The sequence below is a fragment of the Microcebus murinus genome, chromosome 1, assembly GCF_040939455.1.
Source record: "Microcebus murinus isolate Inina chromosome 1, M.murinus_Inina_mat1.0, whole genome shotgun sequence".
Classification (NCBI taxonomy): Eukaryota; Metazoa; Chordata; class Mammalia; order Primates; family Cheirogaleidae; genus Microcebus; species Microcebus murinus.
Genome location: NC_134104.1, coordinates 109,234,741 through 109,260,622, shown reverse-complemented (window position 1 = coordinate 109,260,622; position 25,882 = coordinate 109,234,741). Strand labels below are relative to the sequence as shown.

The following is a 25,882-nucleotide window of genomic DNA, read 5'->3' as shown; positions in this document are numbered from 1 at the left end:
ATACCAGGATTCCCAAAGCATTCACCTAGATCCTTAAATAAAATGAAGTGTTCCTCCTACTTCACCTGAAAAACAGACATAGAAGCCTTCTCTACATAGTTTTAAAAGAAAAGACTTCAAGAAAACATCAGAAGGCTAGAATTAAGAAGGATTTCTATTTCTTCTTTAAACTTTCCTATATTTCGCAAAATTATTTTCAATAGGTATCTATGACTTTTAGAATCAAAAAACTAACTCAAGAAGAGCAAAGCTATAACACACAAAAAGAATTATTGAAGTAGTTCACATTAAAACAAATACAGAGAGATGTTTCATCCTTAAAGCTTGCAGCCACCATTTTAATCTACCACATGACATATCATGATGATACTCATCAGTCCTGTAGCCTGGCAGTGGCCAACTGTAATTCTCTGTTTACAGAACCTGACAATTTTATCAACTGCCTAGAGGGCATGGGCATGTTTTTTAGCACCTACCATGTAGCAAGATCTTTACATATGCTATCTTATTGGCCGTCACAGCCATTTGTTAGAGCCACATCAGCATTCTATTTTACAAAGGAGGAAACCAATACCCAGGCTTGAAGTGTGCTCAAGATGATGTAGCTAGTATTTGGGAGCTACTTGACAATTATATCTGTCTAAACCCAAAATCAAGCTTTTGTGTGCTGTGCCCTGGTCAAAAGCACCTTTGATCAAAAGCATCTTTAGTCAAAAGCAATGGAGCAAACATTTGCTCTGGGAGTTTCTAATTCTTATGAGTTTGCCCAATGTCAAGAATATGAAGGTATTTGTAAAAGCCACCTCTTTTTTTACCTTCAAGGATGGGGTAGGGGATCCACTTTCAGGAATAAAAGAAGGTCTTAAGTTATACCACACACCTATCAGATTGAGAAGAATGGAGTTATTGCCTCTGTATATATATGACAGAGGCATTTCCCAAACAATATTATTTTAATGATAAAATATACAACCATAACTAAGAAGTTTTATATACAACCATCCATACATTTGCCAATATGAAGAGGTAGTTTTTAAAAAGAAATTCTAATAATTTATCTTATCAGATAAATTCACTCACTCTTTTAAGTTACCTATGGTTCTAGATAAAGCTATTATTCTCCCAAATAATCCATAATTAACTGAAAAGTGTTCAAGGCTAAAGATCCTGTAGAGACTGCTTAAGATGCTCTATGTAGATGGCTTTCATTAGTTCAACTTTCAAAAAGCATTTATTTGGCACTGACAGCATCCAGACTCCACAAAGACAGTGTCCAATGAATAAACATTGCAACATTGATATTTTCTTGCCTTCAAGGAGTCCTCAAGTTGTATTAAGAATAGGAGTTACTTCTGAAGACAGAGAGAAGAGAAGGGCAAAGGAGTTGAGATATGGGCACTTTAGCTCTTAAGTGTTTACTTTTCTACAAAGAGAGGTACAGACCAAATATAGCAAAAGTATTAATATTGTAAAATCTAGAGGATGAACACATCAATGCCTTCCATAGTACTTAGAGTATTTTTAGTATATTTATAATATTTTGTAATTTAAATGATTTCAATTTAATAATTTATAATCCAGCTTCAAAAACATATTTTATATCATTAAAAAGCACTCACCAAGGTTCTATGGCCAGGTACTCAAATTCATCTCAGTCTCCAAGTGCACATTTTAAAGCTGAATCCTTCCAACATTCAATTCAAACAGAGTGGTACAGTAGTATTTTAAAATGAACAGAACTGGGCTTAAATCCTCTCTCTGTGAACATATTGGCCTCCGTTACCTTGGGCAAGTTATTTGCTAAAGTAATCTGCATCCCATCTTGTACCTGAAAAATGGTACAAGATTTTCAGGTACAATGTACCTGAAAAATGCTAAAAGATAGATGAGTAGCATGGGCATTTAGTGTTAGTGTTTCTCTCTCTTCTCAGCTAAAAAAATACAGAGAAGTTGAGAGGGGAACAGTCATCCGACAGAACCCTAAGAGGAAATCAGCTGCTCTTCAGGATAAGGGCAGAGGTATAAATAAAACAGGCAGAGGGGCTCAAGGCAGTCAAAGAAGAACCATGAGGTTCATCCTTCCTGTGGGTTTGATCGCTACAACCCTTGCGATTGCTCCTGTCCGTTTTGATGGGTAAATTTCACATCCTGTGTTCTGGTCTCTGTGTAGGAAGAGGACTAAGGAATGTTTCTTTATATTTAATGCTTTTTGTCTTTTGCCTCCTTAAAGGGAGAAGGTGTTCCGTGTGAAGCCCCAGGATGAAAAACAAGCGAACATCATAAATGACTTAGCCAAAATCAATGAGGTAAACATTTAGAGGGATATTTTATATTTTATTTCTGTTTTCCATTTTCTATGAGATACTTTTTTAAAATTTTGTTTTTAATGCCTGCAGGGCTACTAAAGACAATTAAACAGAAGGGGAAATAATGGGAGCTACTCGGATAATTCATCCAATGGCCAATACTTCACGTTTTTTGTTTTGTTTTATTATCCCAGGCTACTATTTCTGCTTTTTCTCCCAAAAGCTTTGCAAACAATGGCTTTTTCTAGGTAAAGCTTTGAAATCAGGAGATGCTCTTGATACCTTTATCAGAGCCTCCCGACTGTGCCTTGCCAGCTGCATTCTCCCCACTCCCACCGCTCTTCTCTGGTTGCATAATTTCTGTTGAAGTAGATAACTGATAACTTCAAGATATTGGCTAATATCAAGAGATGGACCCCTTCCAAGAGCAGGTACATTTTCAAAAAAGACTCTTGAAGTTAGATCAGTCCTTTAAAATCCATCAGGCTAAAATAATCATTTTATCATTTATTCAACTGCTCTTATACACAAGGCACATAGTGCCAGCCACCTTCCACATGCCATTTCAAATTCTCCATGCATTTGTAATGTCAGGGTCCTAATATAACCTGTTTAATATAGAAAAATTGAATTTCAAAGACAATAAATTAAATCACCAAGATTACACATCAGATTTAAACTCAGACCCGAATCTAGGATTTATTCTAGTCACATACACTCTTATATCCACATCAAATCAATCAAAAGTTCTACCTAATTCCCAAACATTTCTCAAATCCATACTTCACCTTCCATTCCACTGACACTTCCAAGTTCATGTCCACTTTATTCATGTCCACTGCCACTGCCAAGTTCATGTCCACAGTACAATTGTGATAGTCCTGTAAATAATGCTTAGGCTTTTAATCCTACCTCCCACAAAACCAAGTCTACATTGCACACTGATTGCTCTCTCAAAATATCTCATGTCTCCACTATCCTTACATAATGTGCTCTCTATATATCCTTATTTTGTTTGTTTCCACATTGTTTCATAATCACCCTTGTGCCTGCCACCATATTAGTGTCAGATTTTTAGTAATTTTCTAGTTTCCACTTGAATAAAACCTATAACTCTTTTAAAAATCTGACAATTGCATTACTCCATCTGAAGGTCATTACTGAGAGGCAGCCTAACACAGAAAGAGTATCTTCTTTAAAGCCAAATACTTAGGCTCAAATCTCAGCTCTAACCTAGATCTGTGGCTTTAAGCAAGTTATTCAACCTCTCTGGGTCTCAATTTCCTCCTCCTTAAAGTGGGGCTAATAATCATAACTATTTTTAAGCTTGCTCTAAAGACTAAGTTTTGGGTAGCACTCAGAGGCAGAGCTGATCATGATAAGTCCCAGAGAAGCATTCTCTATTGGTATTGGTATGGCATTCATTATACTTCATGATCTGCCAAACTGCCTGCCTCTCCAATCTCCTGCTCCTCCACCCTCTTTCTCACCCTTCAAGCTCCATAAACACCAAAGACTCACCCACCTTGGCCCCATACATATTTTCTCACAAGGAATGTGTTCCTCTCCTTCTTTACCCAGCTAAATCTTACTTAGTCTTCAAAATCCAACTCAGGCAGTATCTTTCACAGGAAATCTCTACCCATCGACTCTCATGACCCAGTTTGGGTTGTTCCCTGTGTTCCTGGAACACTCTGTTCCTTCCCTTGGCATTGGTTACCATGTTGGAAACATACATGTATGGCTCTCTCTCCTACAGTAAATCCCTTGCTTCCCTTACATCTCTTATTAGCCTCTACCACTGTGGCAGCTCTGTGCCTGATGCTTAATAAATGAAGTTTCACTGAGCTCTAAGCTCTTGCTCCACGTTACCATGCTAAAATGAAGAACTTCTATTGTGATAAGATGACCTTGCCTAATTTTATCTTTAAATCATACTACATTTTTCATATGTCTATCTCATGCTGTAGCTCTTTGATCAAAAGAAACAAACATATTTGTTGGTTCCTAGAAACGTCTTATTGTCACATAATTGATTGACCTAAAGGCACAAGGAGATTCAACTATGGAACAGCCAGGCAGACTTAGACATACCTATAAGCTTGGTGTGATGAGTGGAAATTGAGCATTTCCTTCACATTTTGCAGGCTGGGGACATTTGGTTTCACAATTAAATATGATTTTGAAGAACCACAAGAACTGGAATCCTCTCAAAGTTATTTTAGCCCGAATGCTATACTTCTGAGCTCATACACCAAATTTTTGAAATTCTTAGCTAGGGATAGAAAAACAGAAGGAAATCAGCACTTGTTAAATGCCTGCACATCCCAGACCTCATACCTATTTCACAATCTTTACAACACTCCCACTGGACTCTCATTAGCCCCATTTTGCAGGAGAGAGGATTGAAACTCAGAGTCGTAGTAACTTGCCTAAGTACATATTGCTAGAAGAGTGACAGGGTTGGGAAATTATGCATTCTGTTGGATACAGACCTTCCAGGAATTCCAGAGTTTATAGGGACATTGGATTTTGAGGCCTGACTGGGCAGAAAAAGTTATATTTAATCTAAATTCCTCATTAAAGCCAGATGCTGTGGCTAAATCAATTCATCCCCAAAATTGTGGAAGCAAAAAAATTAACCAATGCTTTTGGCATTGATAGATAAGATGTCCTAAAACAGTGATCAGAACCAAATGTTTTCTTTTTCACTCTCTAATATTCAACAGCTCTTAAATGTATTTGCAAAAATCTCATAAGCTTATTTTTTTAAAAAGAATCCATACCTTAGACACACTGAGCCCCAAATTCCTTGTCTGATGAATAACACATGGTTATTTCTTAATAAGTATGTGTTGGATGAGCAAATAAACAACTGTTACTAACATTGAATTCATCTCTGCAGCTTGACTTCTGGTATCCAGATGCCATCCACCATGTAGCTGCTAACATGACGGTGGATTTCCGAGTTAGTGAAAAGGAATCCCAATCCATCCAGTTTGTCTTGGATCAAAATAAAATGCACTATGAGTAAGTCCTATGCTAATATTCAAATGCATTAGATACTCAAAGTTTTTGGAACCTTGGAATTGAGAGGAAAATGTTTTGGACCTCCAAAAAACTGAAGCTCTATCTGTGAGATGAAGTTCACAGTTACTTCTAAATACACTATTGAAGCCTGCTTACAGAGGTGATAAGATCAAACTTGGCAGCCCATCTTCCATCTTATATTTGCTCCAGTCTGCAAGAATGACAATGACCTATATCTGCCATCTCCAAAACCAGCCCCTCATGAGCACAGAGCCCAGGTGAGCAGCCATGGCTTAAATCAAAGAGAGGAGAATTTCAAATAGCCAAATATGCAGAAATGAGTCATTCTAGCCCCACAGAGAAATAAAGGAAAAGTAGAAAGTATTGAGCACCAACCATGGGCCATGAACAGTCTGGACCCTGGGGCAGAGCCCAGCAATGAATATCATAGCATAATTTAAAAAACAAGATGTGTTTTTATACTTTCAAACATTCAGCAGTTTGATGTATTGAGCGGTCCAGTTTTAACATCTCCAGGCATTGTCATCCTAGGATTCCCCTTTATTGGGACCTTCACTGTCAAAATACTGAGAAATACTAGTTCTTTCCTTTTGAGCTTGCTATTTCATGACTCTACTACCTGACTTAATGCTTTAACTTGAAAGGACTTCTTCTGGCTGAGATAAAGATCTTACTGATGTCAGTAATGTTATATTGCAAAGCAGAATTTACTGCTATTTGTGATGACTTAATTGTATATATGACAGTGCTACAATATCTCAAATAAATATAAACTATTAAAATTAAGCAATTATATAAGACAAGCAAAAATTCTTGCTCACGATTTAAAAAGTAGCAGGAGATTACTTTGATGGTTATTGATCATTATTTTGTTTTTGTTATTGTTTCAAAAGGGTTGGGATACAAATGTAGAAGTTAATAAATTGGAAAACATAATTCAAAATTAATTTATACTAGCATTTAACCCTTCTTAATTAACATATTGATATGGGCTATTCATGTTTTTGTAAATTGCACAATTAAAATTAGAAATAGATACTTCATAAATATAACTACAAGATCTCAGAAATTTATAGTACATTATGGACTACCTGCTAATACTAGGGTCCAGATGACATCTTGATTCTTTCACCTAAAAGAAATCACCCGTCCACCCTAAATAACCCCTGGTTACTTTGTCTCTTGATTCACTTTGCAGCCAGCCTTCTCAAATGTACACCTCACTTACTATATACTCCCCACTTCACTGGACCTGACCTGGATTCCTATGATCAACTAATTCTTACAAATTATCCAGCCCATGCTAAAATAAAAAGTAGTGCTCTGGCCAAATTTTATCTAATTTAGCTTGAACAGCAGGTTAAAAAATTAGGTGTTATATTTTCCTTAATAACCTTGTAATGTAGACAAAAGGGTAGTTGCTTGGCATGAGCATAGATAGTAGAGTTAGACATCTAGGCATGTGGCTGACATCCTTTCATTGTATCAAATAACTCCCATCAGCCTTTTCTCCTTTTTGGTCCTCTAGGCCTCTCCTAGCCTGAAATGATTCTAACTCAGCTAGAGATCTAAATCCAGATCCTCACAAATAGTGTGTTTTTCACTTTGTCTCATGCCAAGATAGTGTCTTGCTATCTACATCAAGAATTGAAGTGTAAACTACCTATAAAAATTAGTTTTATCTAATTAAGACATGATTTCGAGAAATTGGCCCAAATCAACCACAGTTGTAGGAAAGCCATATAATTAGATAGTTACCTTCCTCAGAAATATAAATATGTAAAGTGATCTGAGCAGACAAGAACTATTTAAAATCTTGTCTCCAAGTACTAATTATATAGATAATTTTATTTGCATATTAATTATATGTGTTACTTCATGTCAGTCAGCAACAGAAGAGGGTTCTAAGAACAGAAACATCTGGTTGGACCCAGGCACCAGGCTGAATTAAACATATTAAGAGGCTGGTTTGACACAATGATTTACTTAGACACCCTTCATTAGACAGTGCATATAAACCACTATTTAGTTTAAAGCATCTGTGTTGTGATTTTTTTTCAATTTTCAGAAAATTATTAATAAATGACTAAGCCAGATTTTATTCTAAAGTGACATGCTTGCTCCCTTTTTTTTGTTTTTACACTTTTACAAAATCACAAAAGGCCAAGTCCATAAAAATAGATAATATGTATATACTAACAAACCTGAGACTGGTGAACAAATGTCAAAAAGAAAGCACATCCATTGGACTGAGCCTCAGGGAACAGACACCATATTTGGATTTAGCAGTTAAAAGTCCTAGTGTTTTTAATAATTTTTGCATTTTAGAGAGACAGTCTTTAACATTGTCTTTTCTTCAAAAGTTAAAGTTAGAAAATTAAGAGTTGCAAATGAAAGGTAATTCACAAAATAAACATTAATATAATAATAAAAATTACATGGTATAATTAAGTAAAATCTTATTAAGATCCACATAAGATTATGTGGGAAATGCAAAAGAAATATATGCCAAACCAACACAGTGATAATCAACACTTCATATAAATGTATAATTACATAGCAATGATCAGACACAAATTCATATTCCAAGTATATACACAATCCTATCAAATAAGTGTTTCAATCAAATAATCATTCTAATGTGTCACTTTATTCATTTTCCCTTCTGCTCTACATTTTTACATATTCTTGCCTAAGAATATAACACATATATTAGGCCTGCTACAAATGTCTAAGTGTACAGTTGGTCATGGTGAAAAACAGAGGAGTGTGGAAGGTAAGAAAATGGGTTCTGAAGCAAGGCTGTCTGGGTCTGGTGCCATTCAAACCATGCATTAGATATTTAACATTGACAATTTATGTAACTTCTCTTTGTTTCATTTACTGTGTCTATAAAATAGGGATAAGAATGGAACCTATTTCATAGGGTTTTCATGAATATCCACTGGGATCATAAAATTGTCCTTTGCCTGGTTCTTTACTTCTATTAATGCAGATGAAGAAAAGGCTGCTTACACATGTGCTAACGTGGATGTGCACACACGCACGCCACACACACACAGTGCAACGGAGGATAACTAGAAGCTATCACCAGATGCTTCATTTCCTTCCTCGTGAATAAATTAGTGCCTTAAAGTTTATCGTCCAACAGTAGTATGCATCAAATGCTGGGAAATCCATGTAAATAAGTAATAAGCGTTTGGCACATGGTAGCCCAATTAGGGAGTGAATGGGGACAAACTGGATCTCGTGGAAACCTGAAACCATACTTTTTGAATACCCCCATCCTACTATAATGGGGAATCGGGAGAATCCAGACCAATCTATACAGCACCCGGACAATGGCTCTGTCTCCTGCAAACATCCCTCCCCACTACACATACAGCTGTACACACACACACACACACACACACACACACACACACACACACACACAAACATACACATCAGAGTCTATAGCAGTGACATACAGGGGTCCACAGTTCTCCTGTCCTTTGTTACTCTCTAAAAGCAGCAGAAGAAGGGAGCCTTGAAATTGTCAATGTAGAATTCATCTCACCTCTTCTCTGAACCTCTTACCTGCTCCCTGACCTAGAAGACAGGCTCCCAAGAGAGCTGGTGAATTGAGCAAGCCTTACACAAGCCTCTGAAGACTAAGGAGAGAACGAGTCTGACAACAATATCCAGAGATTTCACTCTTGTGGCGAAGGTACTGTTGCACAATCATTCACAGCTAGGTACCAAAGTCAGACCTCTTTAGATTCAAATCCCAACTGCTGTATTTTATGAGTTGTGTCAATTCTGGAAATCAATCTAATCTCCATAAAAACAGGGAGTGATAATGGTACCCAATTAATCGTGTTGACGTGATAGCATGTAAATACAGTGCTGAGCAGAGTGCCTGGCACATAAGAAAGGCTCCGTAAACATTAACCATTTGTATTATTAAATCCCCAGTGATAATTATTTACTCTTTCACCTACATTTAGGGATTTTTTAACAAATTAAGCAAATTTTGGAGCACTAAAATAATATTTGAGAGAAAGTAATTTTGTTTCATCTGCTTATGCTTGGCTGCTGGTTAGTGGAAGGGCTCATGAAAATAACATCTGGCCCTGGTTCTTAATTTCCAGCCCTAGGCTTAATTTCTAGTCCCTATCAGCAACAATCTGGCACGGTTCTGATGTCCTCATGCAGCTGCATTTGTAGAAAGGTCGTGTTTCAGCTCACATGATTTTTTTTGCTACTATTATCACTAGAGCTAAATTGATATGTGTAAGTCTAAAAATATTTTTAGATACAAGCTTCCTGTGACTAATTAATACTGCCTTATGTTACAAATCAACCTTTGGGACCATAATATTTCTCTTTTGCCTGGTTCCTCTACTTCTTTTAATGCAGGTGGAGCAAAAGCCATGTGCCCTCTTTAGAGCTTAAAGCACTTAATTATGTCTGTAGTGACCAACCAAAATATAATTTCGAATCTTCTCAGGCTTCCTATGAGTTTTAGTGCAACATGTTCCACCTGATTCCAAAATTGCTATCACAAATTTATTTTCTCAGAAATCCCAGATTCGTCATAAGTCAAAAGCAAAGCATACATGAGTTAGATATAATGTGCACAATGATGTGCTTGTCAGCGCTGTTAATGGGAATCAATATTCATGAGCAGTGCTTGGTCCCATGTGCTAAATAAACTCTAATTAGGAGTATACGGCTTGTGTGTTCGGCATCAGAACTTGGATCAGTCAGTCAGTCTGCAAGGAGAAACCAACAAGTAGAGTGGAGCTCTGCAGTGTCACAGCTCATTATCATAAGAAATTGAAGAAATCAAAGAATCAAACAACTACATACCATCAAAGCCTGGTTTTAAAATGTGTCAAGCCTGGAACATGTTTCAGTTTTGTGACTCAATTTCACTGTTGTTCTGAAGTTCACTGGGTGCCTAAAGCATGACAAGCACTTCTCCGATTTTACTTCATTTCATCCTCACCACAATTCTGAGTGGTATATTTGGTCACATTGTAAAAGTTAGAAAATTGAGGCTCAGAGAAATAACTAAACTGCCCATGATCACAGTAAGTATTAAGTAGTCAAACTGGGGTTGGAACCCAAGAATGTCTGACCACAGGTCACTGCTTCCTTATTTGATAGGATCTGCGGTGGTGGAAAGAATGCATGATCCTGTCCTAAGTGACTAGAATGAACATGAAAAACTAGACGGCAGTTTCCCACACACAGGATTCACTGATAACAAAAGAAAAATGCATGTGCGTTTCATTACCAAGAGTAAGATAATGTCTTTGTTTATATGGAGTCAGTAGGAAACAAGATAATCCAAATAAAATTGTTCAGATTAGTACAACTTCACATAATCCTTTCTTTTAAATATTTTTACTGAAACATTTGCATTATGAGCTACGGCTTTCTACTCTGCAAAATGAAGTATATTGAATATAGTTTTCCTTTAGGTGGAGGATTATCATTATAAATGCTAATTTTCATACTGTGCTATGAGACAATGATATTTTCAAGGGCCCCCAAAGTATGTTCTACCATTCAGACCTGCGTCAAGAGACCACTGACCCATGTTTGCTAAGTCCTTCTGTTTAGGTAATTTTACTTTCCATATTTTTTTTCCTGTCAGCTATCATTTACTGATATCAGCGTAAGTCATTTCCCCTACAGCCAATGCATTCCTTCTAGTTTAAATAATCTTTTCAGAACTGTATCTAAAATAAGAGGAACAAGGGGAGGGTGCTTGTAAATCTTTTACAGCAATAAAAGAGTATTTAACACACTAAGGAATCTAATAATAGACTTTAATGCAACCATACATCAATGGACACTAATTTGATCATATAAATAGATACTGCCATATTAACCTCAAAGTGGCAGTCAACATCAGACTGAATGGTGAAAGACAGGTTTTCCTGTTAAAAGCAGAAAAAAAAAGAGAATTCCTTCTTTCACTACTGTAATTTACCATTGTTCAGAGAGTTTAACCAATGCAAAAAAGTAAGGAAAAAAGAAATAATTATTGGAAAAAAGTGGAAAGTATAGTTATTTGCAGAAGAAGTAACTACACAAAAAGCCCTAAAGATGTAACTAAAAATTTTTAAAAGTAAAAAATAATAGTTTTTAAGCTAATAAAGTGGCTAATAGATAAGTGAAGCTAAAGCTATTAGTTTTTTTTAATATATCAATACTATAATAACCAATTCAAAAATGCAGTGAGGAAAAAAGTTACAAGACTAATAAAAATATATGACTAAGCAATCAAAATATACAAAATTTTACTGAAGAATCAAAAAGATACAACTGTAATGTCCATTAATAATAAAATTAATTTCACATTTACTCATAATTTAATATAATTTCTATCAAAAGCCTAGTTTTATGATGATTCTACTAATTTCTAAAGTGATTCTGATAAAACATTTATTAAAAACAGGAGAAAATACTTAAAATTTTTGAAAACAAGAATAAGGAGACATTTTACTTGGTATTATATTCTACTGTAATGAAATATGGTTTGATTCTTTCTTGAGCATAGGAAAACAGATTAATGAAGCAAATAGAAAATCCCAAAACAGACAAAATACATTAAATAAATGTATATATGATAAAGATGGCATTTTTTAAAGTAAATCTTAAAATCGGGCAGTTTGCATTTAAATTCCCAACTTTACCACATACAAATTGTGCATATTTAAACTTTCTGAGCACTAATTTCCCCAGCTGTAAAATGGTGGTAATATTGACAGGCATAAATAAAATAATGTCTATAAAGCAATACCTGGCCCATATTAAACAAATGGATAAATCCATTAAAACGTGTCAAGGACTTGAATAGACATTTCTCAAAAGAAGACATACAAATGGCCAAGTATATGAAAAAATGCTCAAAATCACTAATAATCAGAAAAATACAAATCAAAATCACAATGAGATATCATCTTACCCCACTCAGAATGGCTATTACTAAAAAGACAAAAAATAACACATGTTAGCAAGAATATGGAAAAAAGGAAATCTCACACACTGTTGGTGAGAATGTAAACTATTATAGTATAACTACTACAAAAACCAGTATGGAAATTTCTCAAAAAACTTAAGTAATCCCACTGCAGGGTAGCTACCCAGAGGAAAAGAAATCAATATATCAAAGGGATACCTGCACTTGCATGTATATTACAGCACTATTCACAATAGCAAACATAAAGAATCAACCTAAATATCCATCAATGGATAAATGGATAAAGAAAATGTGGCAAGTATACACAATAGAATACTGCTCAGCCATAAAAATGTATGAATCACATCATTTGCAGCAACATGGATGGAACTGGAGGTCATTATTCTAAGTAAAATAAGCCAGGCACAAAAATAAATCAAATGTCACAGGTTTTCACTTCTATGTGGGAGCTGAAAATGTGGTTACATGAAGGTGGACAGTGGGAAAGATAGATAACAGAGACTGGGAAGGGTGAGTGGGAAAGAGGGGAAAGGATGAAGAGAGGTGGGCTAAAGGGTACAAACATACAGTAAGACAGAAGGAATTAATTCAATTTTTGAGAGCAGACTAGAAGAGACTATACTTAACAGGATGTACTATACTTAGGTGATAGACACCCTAAATACCCTGTCTTCATTACTACACATTATATATATATAACAGAATTTCACATGTATCTCATAAATTTCTACAAGTAAATTTTATAAACAAATAAACAAAAACCAAATGGATGTCTGAGTCCAAGTGAAAATGTAGTTAGGCAGTTGGATATGCAAGCCTGGAGTTCGACGGGGAGAGGCTAGACTTGGAGATTCAAGTATAAGCAATCATCACGTGCCCGTGAGAGCCATGGGACTCCATGGGATGATGAGATGAGATGACTCGGGAAGAGATGAAAATGAGAAGAAGCCGAGGTATAAACTTCTAACCTTCAACATCAGCTTCCCAAGGATTTTTTCCTTGGCCTCTTATTTCAACCCTTCCAAATCATCTTTACCATTTTCTAGATCTATAACCATAGGCAAGTTGTTTCAACACTTTGTGGCTCATTTTTCTCATCTAGTAAGACAAGGAAAATAATATCATGTGAAGATTAAATGAGTTAATAAGGTAATAAGGAGGTCAGAGCAATGCCTGCCACATGGTAAGTGCTAAGTACCTGCTTACTTTTATTGTTATCATTATTAATATTCATGTTTCTCCTAGCTCTCAAAGTGTGAAGTTATTCCTGTGTTGTGCATATGCAGAATTTGTGTGCATTTTGGAGAAGGATGTGGAGTACTATAGCATTACAATATAAGCCACACGTGTAATTTAAAATATTCTGGTATCCATGTATAAAAAGCAAAAAGCAACAAGTGAAATTAATTTTAGCAATAAATTTTAAGTCAATATGTCTGAAATATTATTTAACATATCAAAATAAAACTTATGAGTGAGATATTTTACATAATTATTATACTAAGTCTTCAAAATTTAGTGTGTATTTTACATATACAGCGATCTCTATTTTTGGAAAGCCCCATTTTAAGTGTTCTGTAGCCACTTGTGACTAGAGACTATCATATTGACCAGCACAGCTCGAGATAAATGGGGAGATCAGAAGCCAGACACATGACACGTTTGGAGGAGACAGATAGAAAAGAATAATGAAGAAACAGAGCAAACTTGATTAAAGATAAAAGAGAAGGAAGAGAAATTTTCTGCAAGTGAAAGATAACTATGTTTTTCTTTCCCATGATAAAATGTGTATTTTATCATTCCCCTGTCAAACAGAATCCTGATTCATGATCTACAAGAAGAGATTGAGAAACAATTTGATGTTAAAGAAGATATACCAAAGAGGCACAGTTATGCAAAATATAATAACTGGGAAAAGGTACAGTATAAAATGCCTGTACTTCAAAAACAGTTACCCTCAACATTTATTGTCATTTTGTTTCCTTTTATTCCAATTTCTCAAAATTGGTTTTATTCTTAAGATTGTGGCTTGGACTGAAAAAATGGTGAATAAGCATCCTGAAATGGTCTCTCGTATTAAAATTGGATCTACTGTTGAAGATAATCCACTGTATGTTCTCAAGGTAAAACTAATTCAAGAACCACTGATTCTTCTTACTGTTGAAAAACATGAATTTAAAAGTTACTTTGAGCCAATTTTGAGATAATAAAAAGTACTATCTTATGAAAGAATATTTAAGCTCTAGGCATCCATTTAAGAATAGAAGTGACAGGTGGTTTTTGGTAGAACCAAGAAAGTGTCTGAATAAACATTTGTCACAGATTGCACAGTGGACAAGCCCAGAAAGATATCTCATCCTACAGCTTTATTATAAGAATTTGTGATATCCTTTGTGTATAAAACCCTTGCTCACCTATTAAAATTCAGTGAAACTGATGAATAAATGTCATGAAGGGAATTTAAATATCATAGATTCATAGGCCCCCAGAACAGTATGTTAGGCATTTCAACCCCATAGCGATGGAAGGGTGAGTTGGTGGTAGAAGGGGGGATGAAGAGAGGTGGGCTAAAGGGTACAAACATACAGTAAAATAGAAGGAATAAATTCAGTGTTTGATAGCAGAGTAGGATGACTATACTTAACAGAAATATATTGTACTCAGGCAGTGGACACCATAAATATCCTATCTTGATCTCTATGTATTATATACATATAACAAAATTTCACACATACCCCATAAATTTCCTTCTATAACAGAGCTAACAATTGCCATTCAGCTGCTGCTGGATATGTGTACTTCCTTAGATACTTCTCCCTGAAGTAGCCCCTTAATAACTGGGAAGGCTATCCTTATCCTGAACCCTCATTAATTCATTACCTTCAACCACCTAAAACAAATCTAAACTCTCTTCAAAATGACAGCCCTTCAAATATCCACTGCTATTCCTCCTCCCCACTCCAAACATGACACAAAATTTTCACTCCAGGCTAAACATCCCCAGTTTATGAAACCAGATAAACAAAAGGAAATGGCAGAAAGAGAAGTGATTTTATAATTTATTTCTCAGAACATAGGATGTTAGCAATAACATAAGAAAAACAGTAGATTATGATTTTTTAAAAATCCTAAAAGCTGCCTTGACACTAGGAGAAATTTTTGAAAATATACACAATGCATATATATAGCATAGATTTATAGATTATGAATTATGTATAGACATTTAAGAATATGTGCCATGGTCCTCCCTGAGAACAATATGTGCACGCACAGTTCTCATTCACCAATAGACAGGGTGAAAGAATTGCTTTGAGAATGTGAATGAGTTATTGGTCGACAAGGGATCAGTGTGTGAGTTCATACAAAATAATATGTCAAGTTTACTTTTAAATAGATTGGGAAAAAGGATAAAAGAAGAAAATCTGTTTTTATGGATTGTGGCATTCATGCACGAGAATGGGTCTCCCCAGCATTCTGCCAGTGGTTTGTCTACCAGGTAAGTGACTCAGAACACTCTCACAATTGTCCTTTGACTGCCAATTCTCCAGCACATCCCTGAGTGGAGGCACCCCTTTCCAAAGGTGCAGTTCCACTTAACTAGAAGAGCCCATACTTGGTGCTGTCAGGGAAGAAACGCTCTGAATTTTACTCAACATTGCAGGTTTTAGAAAATGGACACCTTCCCTTCAAATTTCTTGAACTCCAGCTGAGCATTTATGAAACTAAAAAAATAACTTTTGGGGGGGTATGAAATGAAAATTCTTCCTATAGTCACATACGGAAAATCTGAAACCTCCTTCATTTTACAACTTTTCATTTTTCACACATTTTACCTTTCTTCAATGACTTCAAACCATAGATCCTTGATTCCTTTTTAGGTATTTCAATGGGCATGCATGTACTTGGAATTTTCATACTTAAATTTCCTTCCCAAGTGAAAATAACTCACTTTTTTTAGAAGGTAAATCAAGTTTGTTTGTTTGTTATTCCTCTCACACCATTGCTATTGTATTCTGATTCCTACTGTCTTTTAACTTTCTCTTTCTGCCAGCTTTTGCACATAACACACTGATGGAATATGCATGACAATGGTTTTCTGGGCATGGATACTTTCATTAGGAAAGAATCTGCCAGTAGAACTGGCTTATCCCTGCAGTTGTCTTTGCTCTCCCAGCTGAGCACCAAGAGCTCCCCTTAATCAACCCATAAAGGAACACACATCATAGGGCTACAAAAAAAAAAATCTTTTGACTCCAATGCAGATGTACCTGGAAGGGATTTTCCAAGAGTGGTGAGAAAGAGGTTAGGTAGCCACAGAAAGTTCAAATAATTCAAAAAAATTCAGTCAGATATGAGAAAAAAGTTGATTGGTCAGTCTCTAAATTCTTGAGTATTTTATTAATAAAAATTTTCTTCTTTAATCTCCTTTATAACTCTTTCATGAATCTTCTCCAATACTTCCATATTCCTATGCTTACAGACTCAGTCTACATTTATGCAAAGGATGTGAGGGAAAAAATCCATTTATAATAAGTTGTACTCCCCACTTGGCCTTCATTCTTCCTATAAAACATATCTCACATGCTACATTTAGAATGCTATAAGTCTGAATAATTAAATGATCTTTTAAAGAGTGTTCATTTCAATTAATGTCACTAGTCTGAATAAGTGTGGTTTATTTTTTTCCTATAACCTACATGGGCCATTTATTTTTGTTCATTTTAGGAAAAATATGTTTGAAGTTTTGTGACCTTAGGCAAACGACTCAAGTTATTACTATTATAATCACAGTTCTCCACATGGTTGCTAAACTTCACACCAATAGCTTAATTTTTCCTATTCCTACAGGCAACCAAAACTTATGGAAAAAACAAAATTATGACCAAACTCTTGGACCAAATGAATTTTTATGTTCTTCCTGTGTTCAATGTGGATGGATATATTTGGTCATGGACAAAGGTGCTGTTCTGTACTCTCATTTGCATTTGAATGATATATTATTTACTGGCTTTAATGCACACTGATTGTTATGCATTAAGTTTAAGGTTTGGGTGACTAGTTAACTTTAATTCAGAAAAGCATATTTTTTAAAATCTCAATTTCAGACTAAGGCAAGTACAATTTCCTGGTTGTATAGGTGTCCTTGAAATAATATGAAATTTTTGCTGCTCAAGCTAAGTATATGGAAAAATTAAAGAAAGCAGTAATTATAAAGGAAATGTATGATTATATTATAAAATATGGCATTTTCTAGCTAAGAATGAAAGTCATTTAAAACCATTATGAACACACTGATTCAAAGCAAAAGTCATTCTATTCCATCAATTTAGAACAGGATTTAAGATGAAGTCATTGTATCAAAAATAAAAGAGAGACATAGATATCTATTTGTCTTTTAACAGGCATTTTTATAGTCCTGCTGTTGCTAAATAAAATTAATACTGAACTTTCAGACAGATACTATCACATCAAGTTCTTTTCTGAAAATTATGCTCCAACAGTCACAATTTGACCTGCATTATATCTGATCTATAAATAGTGAAAGATGTAATGAAGTTATCATTTAAATTTTAATTTCAAAACATGGTTGACCATTTGCTAATTCTGAGAACTAATCAACAGTTTTTAAAACTAACTGAATTATTTCAACAAGGCCTAAGAGTATCAATATGCACATATTAAAAATCATGTTTCTGAAAATACTACAAATTATAAGAAAATAATATTCTTTCTTTATAATAAAGGGCCTCAAGTTAACTAGATATATTTCAAATAAAGCTGTAGACACCTGCAGAGAGTATCTGAAATGATCAAATTGAAAAATGCAAACTTATTTCTTATGTAAACAGTTTTATCATTCAATCCGGCAGAACCGCATGTGGAGAAAAAATCGTTCCAAGAACAAAAACTCCAAATGCATTGGCACTGACCTAAACCGGAATTTTAATGCTTCATGGAACTGTAAGTAGTAGACTTAGTCTCAAGAAAAATTGCTATAAAGAGCATTTAGACACCAAACTTAGCTAAACCACCTAATTATTTCAGTAAAAATAGGTATTCTTTGAGTGACTATTAACTTTCTTATCTATACAATGGAAGATAGTCATCACTATCATTGAAGGTTCATAAATGTGTTGCTGTGTGGAAGAAAATGGGGAGGGAGGAGTTTTTTATCAAGCCATCTCTTACTTAATACATCTGCTTGCTAAAAATCAGGCACAATCTAGAGTCATAAAAATTCAGATAGTCTGAAGAGAGACCTCAGATCCCTCTTCCTCCTTCCTTCCTCTGATAAAAATTGAGAAGTATCAGTGGTTAAAACCAATATACGGGTAGTTCTTCAGATGTTTAGTGAAAAGAAACCTCTGGGACAAAGAAAGTGAAGAAGTTTAATGGAAATACAATGATAAGCAGAGGCCCGCTATGTCAGATGATGCTTTATAATAGTTGCTACACGATTATCACTTTATCATTACAAACTTTCAAGGACAAATTACCACTGCCCCAATTCATGCATTTCTCCTATGCCTAATTTTGTTGAAAAAAATCCCAGCTTTTAGCTCCATTCTGCCTTAATGAATATGGTAATAGCAGCTGCTATCCCTAATTAAGAGCTTCCTGCTAAAACAGGCTGAGGAAACTCGGCCTCAGAGAAGAGAATTTACACCAGACCCTAGTGAGTGATAGCTGGGGTTGAATTGGAACTTGGGTCAGTCTGGCTTCCAGCCTGGGCTACTTCTGATGTGTTATTCCTGTGGCCCTGGGAAAGGAAGGGGAAATAAACAAAGCTAAGAACATTCCAGGGGGCTGAGTCTGTTACAATCTGACGTGTGTGTGCAAGGTTAATCCGCAGTAACGATGACACAAAAGACGTGAGGCAGCCCTATAAACATGAGAGGCCAAAATGTTTAAAACATTTTGTAAATCCACTTCAGAAGAGGCAGAAGCTACACTGATGGAGAGCAGATTGTGATCTCATCCACCCATGTCTTCTGCAGCCTTTTCTGACACCAAGAATCCATGTAAGGAGACATTTAGGGGCCCTGCACCAGAGTCCGAGAAAGAGACAAAAGCTGTCACCGACTTCATTAGAAGCCACCTGAAATCAATCAAGGTTTACATCACCTTCCATTCCTACTCCCAGATGCTACTGTTACCCTATGGATATACATCAAAACTGCCACCCAACTACAAGGAATTGGTATGGAGAAAAACGTCTGTGGTTTATACTTTGACATCGCCGTTGACTTTCAGTCTGTTCTTCATTAATTGGATGATATTGAAAGTATTGCACATTTTAATACCAAAGAAAATAAATAATGAAGGGAGTTCAAATCATTACCTTTAGATTAATTTTTCATTTGATAAAATTGCATGGATAACAAAATCTTTCAATGTGATTCAAAAAAAAAAAAAAACAGTAGGAAGAAATGTCTAGGCCATCCACAGCAGAATCTATTACTACACAGCTTGCTGTGCAGTTTAACATATCCCACGGGTCATACTATAAAACCATACATAGCACAAGCCTAATAGAAAGCAAAGACTTTTGCTAATCCTGTCCACCAGACATCAGATTTAAGAGGAGCCATTGTATTTTTATCCTCCTGATCAATTTGGAAATTATATCAATTATTTGACTAGCCAAAGAAAGAACATAATAAATGTTCGTGAAGTTTCTGAACTAAGATTACACTGTCTTTCCAATCTATGAGCCATTCAGCACCATTTTCCTTTCTATGAAAACTGATTTGATCACATGAGCTTTAGGAAAAAAAAAAAAAAAACCCACCCTGCATAAGTGTTTCAATGAATCACAAGAACTGACAGGGTGAATGAGTGGATAGAGAGATAAATACTTTAAATTACTGTAGAAGAAAAGAAAGCAGGTAAAGTTCAGTGATCCAGATCCACTGAATTGGCAAATGTAGCATATCCAGTAAAAGCTGCGGTTCAAATACTGCCTCATAAAATTTTTTAAAAATTTTTAAAGGAGATCATAATTTTCATTTTTACCTCAGTCAATTGTATTTAGCACAACAGCATTTAATTTTAGTTGGAGCAGAGATTAGAAACAGTCATTAAAATCATCTACGTATACAAAACAAAGAAAATATACAAGCAATATGTGGCTTACTGAGTCATTTATTATCCAATCTAGGCTGAGAATCTGAACCCATGGGTTAAATTAATTTATGCAAAGCTACAACAACAGAATTTCAACCCACTCTTAGGAAAACGATATTATGAATAAAAAATACACTTATACACAAAAAAACACAAGTAAAATAAGAGTTCTTACACAACAACTAAATTAAGAAAAAACTTGTTTCTTGGTTATATGCATTATGCATATAGTCTTTTAAAAAATTCTTCATTTGGAGTGCAAATACGTTTATGAATATATTACATTTAAGCTCATCTGACAATCATTCTTATAGCATAAAACACCAATGTGTATTAAAGGTCATAAAATGCCACCCTGAAAGAGAAACCCTAATTTAACAACTATTTTAAAGAAGAGTCAACCACCTTTCTTCCCTTGGCATGCTGAAGTTAGATGAGTGTAGAAAAAGTCCTGTGATAATAAAGGACCTATTAAAGACAAAGGAACAAGGAATATGATCTGAGAAACTGGAGTAACTGACAGAAGAGCCAAATACCTGAAGCCAAAAACAAATCTGAGAGGCAGAAGAATGTATAATTTAAAAGAAGGAAATGGGGAAAGAAAAAGAGAGAGAGGGAAAGAGAGAAAAGAAGGAGTAGAAATACAAAATAAGATATGGCATTACTGTGTATAATTGATTGCATATTTACGAGTCTTCACAATTACAACATATATTACTGAAAATGTTTCTCATTTAACCATTTATTTTATTTTGATCATCAAATTCCAGATAACTAGTACAATTGATCTTTAAATCCTCATTAAATTAATACTATCTATATAATATTCTATTATTCCACTTTAACTTTCTCTCTCCAGGCCAAAGTTGCGAAGATTGCTACTGATGTTCTATCAACTCAATATGAAACCCGCTACATCTATGGCCCAATAGAATCAACAATTTGTAAGTTTTTACCATTATTTACTATGCCCTTTGTCTCTAATTATTTTTTTATAAATATTAAATAAGATTATAGAATTTATAAGTTAGGATTACTGCATCTGGCATTGCTAATTTAAATTTTAGTTTTCACAGGACATTCTGAATTACATGTGGCTGTAGGAGATAGACTCTGCCCCTTTCTTGGGATAAGATTTTTCTAGAAACAAATTTTACTGAATTTTTACAAGGTTACAACATTAACAAAAGTTATTAAATAAGATAAATGTACGGTTTAATTCATCCACCTTCCTGTTTCCCACCTCTATACCACAGGATTTATCCTCACAGGAACTAAAAAGAATTAGTTTATTATTATTTTTTTTTTTGGTAACGATAATATTTTTTCTTTTTTTTTTCATTTTATTTCAGAATATTACAGGGTACAAACACTTTGGTTACATAAATTGCTTTTGTACCATTTGAGTCAAAGTTATAAGTGTGCCCATCACCCAGATAGTGTGTACTGTACCCGATAGGTATGAATTTCCCCATTCCTCCTCCCCACTCCCACCTTCTTGATTTCCAATGAGCATTATTTCCATATGTGTAAAATGTCAATACTAGTAGACTGCAATAAGTTATGTATGTGTATTATAATACCTGGAGCAACTACTAAGAAAAGTATACAAATGATATACTCAAAAACATTATGAATAAATCAAAATGGAATCCTAATAATGTTAGGCAACCAAGAGGAAGGTAAGAAAAGAGAAATAGAGGAATAAAAACAAAAAGAACAGACAAAAATCAAATAATAAAATGTCAGACTTAAGTCATATTAATATTACCTAAATATATTAAGAGAGATGAGTAGAATGGATTTTAAAAATTAAAATTCAGCACTATGTTATCTATAAGGAACTCATTTCAAATATAACAGCATAGATAGGTTGAAATGAAAGGGATGAAGAAGACATTCTATGTAAACATTAATCAAAACAAAGAAGGAATGGCTATTTAAATATCAGACAAAGTAAACTTCAGAGCAAAGAAATTTGCTAGTGACAAAGGGAGATATTAATAATGACAAAAGGATCAATCCCCCAAGATGACAATGATCCTAACTAAATGTGTACACACCAATTTCACCTATGAGGCTTCTGCCAATAATTTCAAATTTTATTTTCCCAAGCTCCTTTCTGAATGTCTAATTAATGCTAAACATATCCCTTTGTCTTATTTTGTCTTTTCTTTTCCCCATCCCAACCCTCTGAGTTCCTGTTTCTGTTAACAATATGAGATATTTTTTTAGCCACCAGAATGAAACAAATTATTTTTATCAAGTCCCAATGTTTCTTACATAGAGCCCCTCAATTCTATTCCCAAGATGGTGACTCTACCCTAGTTCAGCCTTTCATTTCACGATACCTTCTAACTGATCTCTACTATTTTCAATCCAGATTAACTCTCCTAAAGTACTAAAATTGTTTAGTGTCTCCCAAAGAAAATCTAAACACCTGGTCCTGATTTACAAGGTTTTCTAAACTTTACCCACAAACACTCACTGTTTCCTTTGCTCCAGTCCAACTGGATCTCACTAGTCCTTAAAAATGCCTCCATTCTTTTCCATTTTTGTAGTTCACTGGCCAAAATGCCTTTCTTCCTTCTCTACCTGGAAAAATATTAGCCTTTCTTCAAGGCTCTCCTCAAATACCACCTCCATCATGAAGGTGGCATTTGAGCTAGCATTGGTCATGAAATGCTATCCTCTCTCACCTAGAATGTTCTCTTTTTTCCTTTAAATCTTCATAATACATGTATTATATATATATACACACACCATTCCTATGGTACTCAGCATATTCTGCTCTGTCCCTATCGATTTGCACCTTGACTTCTCTCCCTTTTTTCATTTTGTACCCTGAACTACCCACACCTTCCAGTGCCAAGTAAAGTGCATTGTAAATATTAATAAACAAATAAATATTTGTTGACTAATTTAAGGGTCAACCCTATCTCTTTTTACTGAAATATTATAGTTCTTGTCTCTTTCTTCATCACAGCTTTTAATTCTTATTTTATAAGCCCAAAATGTTATCAGTTAAGCTCAGTACTTGTCCTAGAACATAAATGATTTATGTACAAAAAATATTTTCTATTATGTAAAGCAAAATATATATGCATAAATGTACTTATACTACATATACATATACACTTGTATATTTATATAACCTCTAGATGTGTGTATACATATAGATGTGTTATATGTATATAACTTCTAGATATGTGTTTAAATTTCCACACTTTTTATCAAATAATATCTTTAATAAAATTTCATAAAAATTGACAAGGAAAATTTGGATTAGAGATTAAATATGTCCTTAAAATAACTTATTTAAATTTTATTGGTCTTTCAACTGTAAAATAGTTTACCCTAGCAACATGAATAACAAGAGACCTAAACTACTAGAAAGAATACAGTTTTGTATAGTTTTTATGTATAGTTTTCCTTGGTGATTTTCAATTACCAGTGACTACTCCTCTGCTGGGAATTACTCAGCTGCTGATAGTGGCTTAGAGCACCTCTATCTTCAACAATGTGTGCCCAGGAAATAAATTCAATTTAACACTGACCCAACAAAAATGTAACTTTTAAAATGCAGCATATGTTTAAAATGTGTTGTAGATTCCAAAGTTATAATGATGTTTTACTATATACTCTGTACTATTCAAACTACTTCTCTCATTCATTACTGCAATTAACTGTACACATAATTATTTTTATTGCTAATTTTACTTTTACACTAGTGATTTCCATTTTAAGAAGAAAACATTAGCATTTGTCTCTAATTAAATATTTACTGCTTATGTTTTGCAGACCCGACATCAGGTTCTTCTTTAGACTGGGCTTACGACCTGGGCATCAAATACGCATTTGCCTTTGAGCTCCGAGATAAAGGCAAATTTGGTTTTCTCCTTCCAGAATCTCAGATAAAACCAACCTGTAAAGAGACTATGCTAGCTGTCAAATTTATTGCTAAGTATGTCCTTCAGCATACTTCCTAGAGAATTGCCCTCAGTTTGGAATAAGCCAATTAATCCTTTTCTGTGTGTGCCTTTTACTAGAAAATCAATCTTTAATTATCCTTAGATGCAGCTTCCACATCACCTGAATAGGTCCTTCTCTTGCTCACTTAAGTCCCATGTTTTGCTCTTCGCTTTTATTTACTCTCAGCAGCACCTTAACAAAGTAGCTTTAACTACTTTTCTTTGCTCCAAGGAAAGATTTAACCCAGCAGAAAGCACTGTTTGGAGTATTCTGCCAGGTGATATATAGTGGGGCACAAGAAAGAAATGAAAACCTTCAGTTTCTCCAGAATCAGATTTTCACAAGTGGTTTCATCATTTCACATGCTAATATAATAAAAAATAAAATGCATTCTCATGCTTTAAAAACGCATCTTCTGTTTCCGATAAACCATTCTCTGTATTTCTCTATAGCATTAATAACCGAAATTAATTCCTCTCATTCGGTCTGTTAATAAGAAAGAATCATCTTCAATTTTCAAAAACACAATTTTCCTATTTTTTTTCTGATAGAAATAGACATTGTTTATATCTTCAAAATAGCAAAAAGATGTCATAGCGGGAAATAAAATGGTACATACGAAGATAAATCTGTGCTTTCTTTACACAACCAATCCAGTTCTCATCAACATAATGTACACTACATTCAAACTAGTTTAATTTAACCTGCCATAATCAGTAGAAACTACCTATCAAAACATCTCTTAGCAGTTACAGACACAGCCAAGACAGTCTAGTCATCTGTGACCTTGCCCTCCTAAACGGATGGAAAGGAACCCTAAAAATGTGTTAAGAACAGAAAGTCACAGTGATCAAAGGCAATCAGAGAAACTTGTTACTTTTATACTATTTTTACTCCTATTGTTCAAGATGGTATTACAAAATACCTTCTTCCCAACATTGATCCCTCAGTGCTTGATCAAGTGACAACAGTTGGCAGTGTCTACATTCCTGAAACTCAGAGCACAAAGATGCCCACCACAGGATTTGTGCAACAAGTAAAGAGTTTCTTAACTTCCAGTGAACTTTCTTCTCAAAACACTCTGGATACAATTTTCAAGGATCCTGAAATGTCCTGAGAAACCAAGTCAATATGCAACCTGGGACATTCCTCATGAATCTTTGGGGCCCATGAAAGAAAGGATGCCTTCAAATCTGTAAGATGATGGTGTTTTTGATAGTCATGAAGTAAATAAAAGTTTCTAATACAAAATTGTCTAGGAAAAACAAATGTAAACTAACAAATTTGCTTTACAGGTGCAGGAGGGAAAAGACAAAGAATCAGAAAGTAAGAGACAAAACTGTAGCTCTGAGATTATATTGTCTCATAAAATACATGATATCTATACCTAAATATTTAGCATTCTGAACTGGCTTCGGAACGTGGGAATGTAAATTTGTTTCATTAT

At 34.7% G+C, this 25,882-nt stretch overlaps 1 protein-coding gene across 1 annotated transcript; it reads left to right on the top strand.

The window, feature by feature from the left end:
• Window positions 1–2,051: 2,051 nt before the first annotated feature.
• CPA3 (carboxypeptidase A3) lies at window positions 2,052–25,644 on the top strand. The gene is made up of 11 exons (XM_012782825.3): window positions 2,052–2,134; window positions 2,231–2,306; window positions 5,212–5,336; window positions 14,152–14,254; window positions 14,358–14,459; window positions 15,731–15,832; window positions 17,185–17,295; window positions 18,207–18,297; window positions 19,335–19,537; window positions 21,323–21,407; window positions 24,265–25,644. Exons 1-11 carry the CDS (start codon window positions 2,067–2,069, stop codon window positions 24,450–24,452), a joined length of 1,254 nt encoding a protein of 417 aa, XP_012638279.1. The 5' UTR covers window positions 2,052–2,066; the 3' UTR covers window positions 24,453–25,644.
• The last annotated feature ends 238 nt before the right edge of the window (window positions 25,645–25,882 follow it).

What these genes read in the sequence shown, in the direction of transcription:
- CPA3 (XM_012782825.3), top strand. Translation starts at nt 2,067, where the DNA reads ATGAGGTTCATCCTTCCTGTGGGTTTGATCGCTACAACCCTTGCGATT. An exon ending in GCTCCTGTCCGTTTTGATGG is followed by an intron (nt 2,135 to 2,230) that starts GTAAATTTCACA and finishes GCCTCCTTAAAG; the next exon opens with GGAGAAGGTGTTCCGTGTGA. An exon ending in GCCAGTGGTTTGTCTACCAG is followed by an intron (nt 15,833 to 17,184) that starts GTAAGTGACTCA and finishes CTATTCCTACAG; the next exon opens with GCAACCAAAACTTATGGAAA.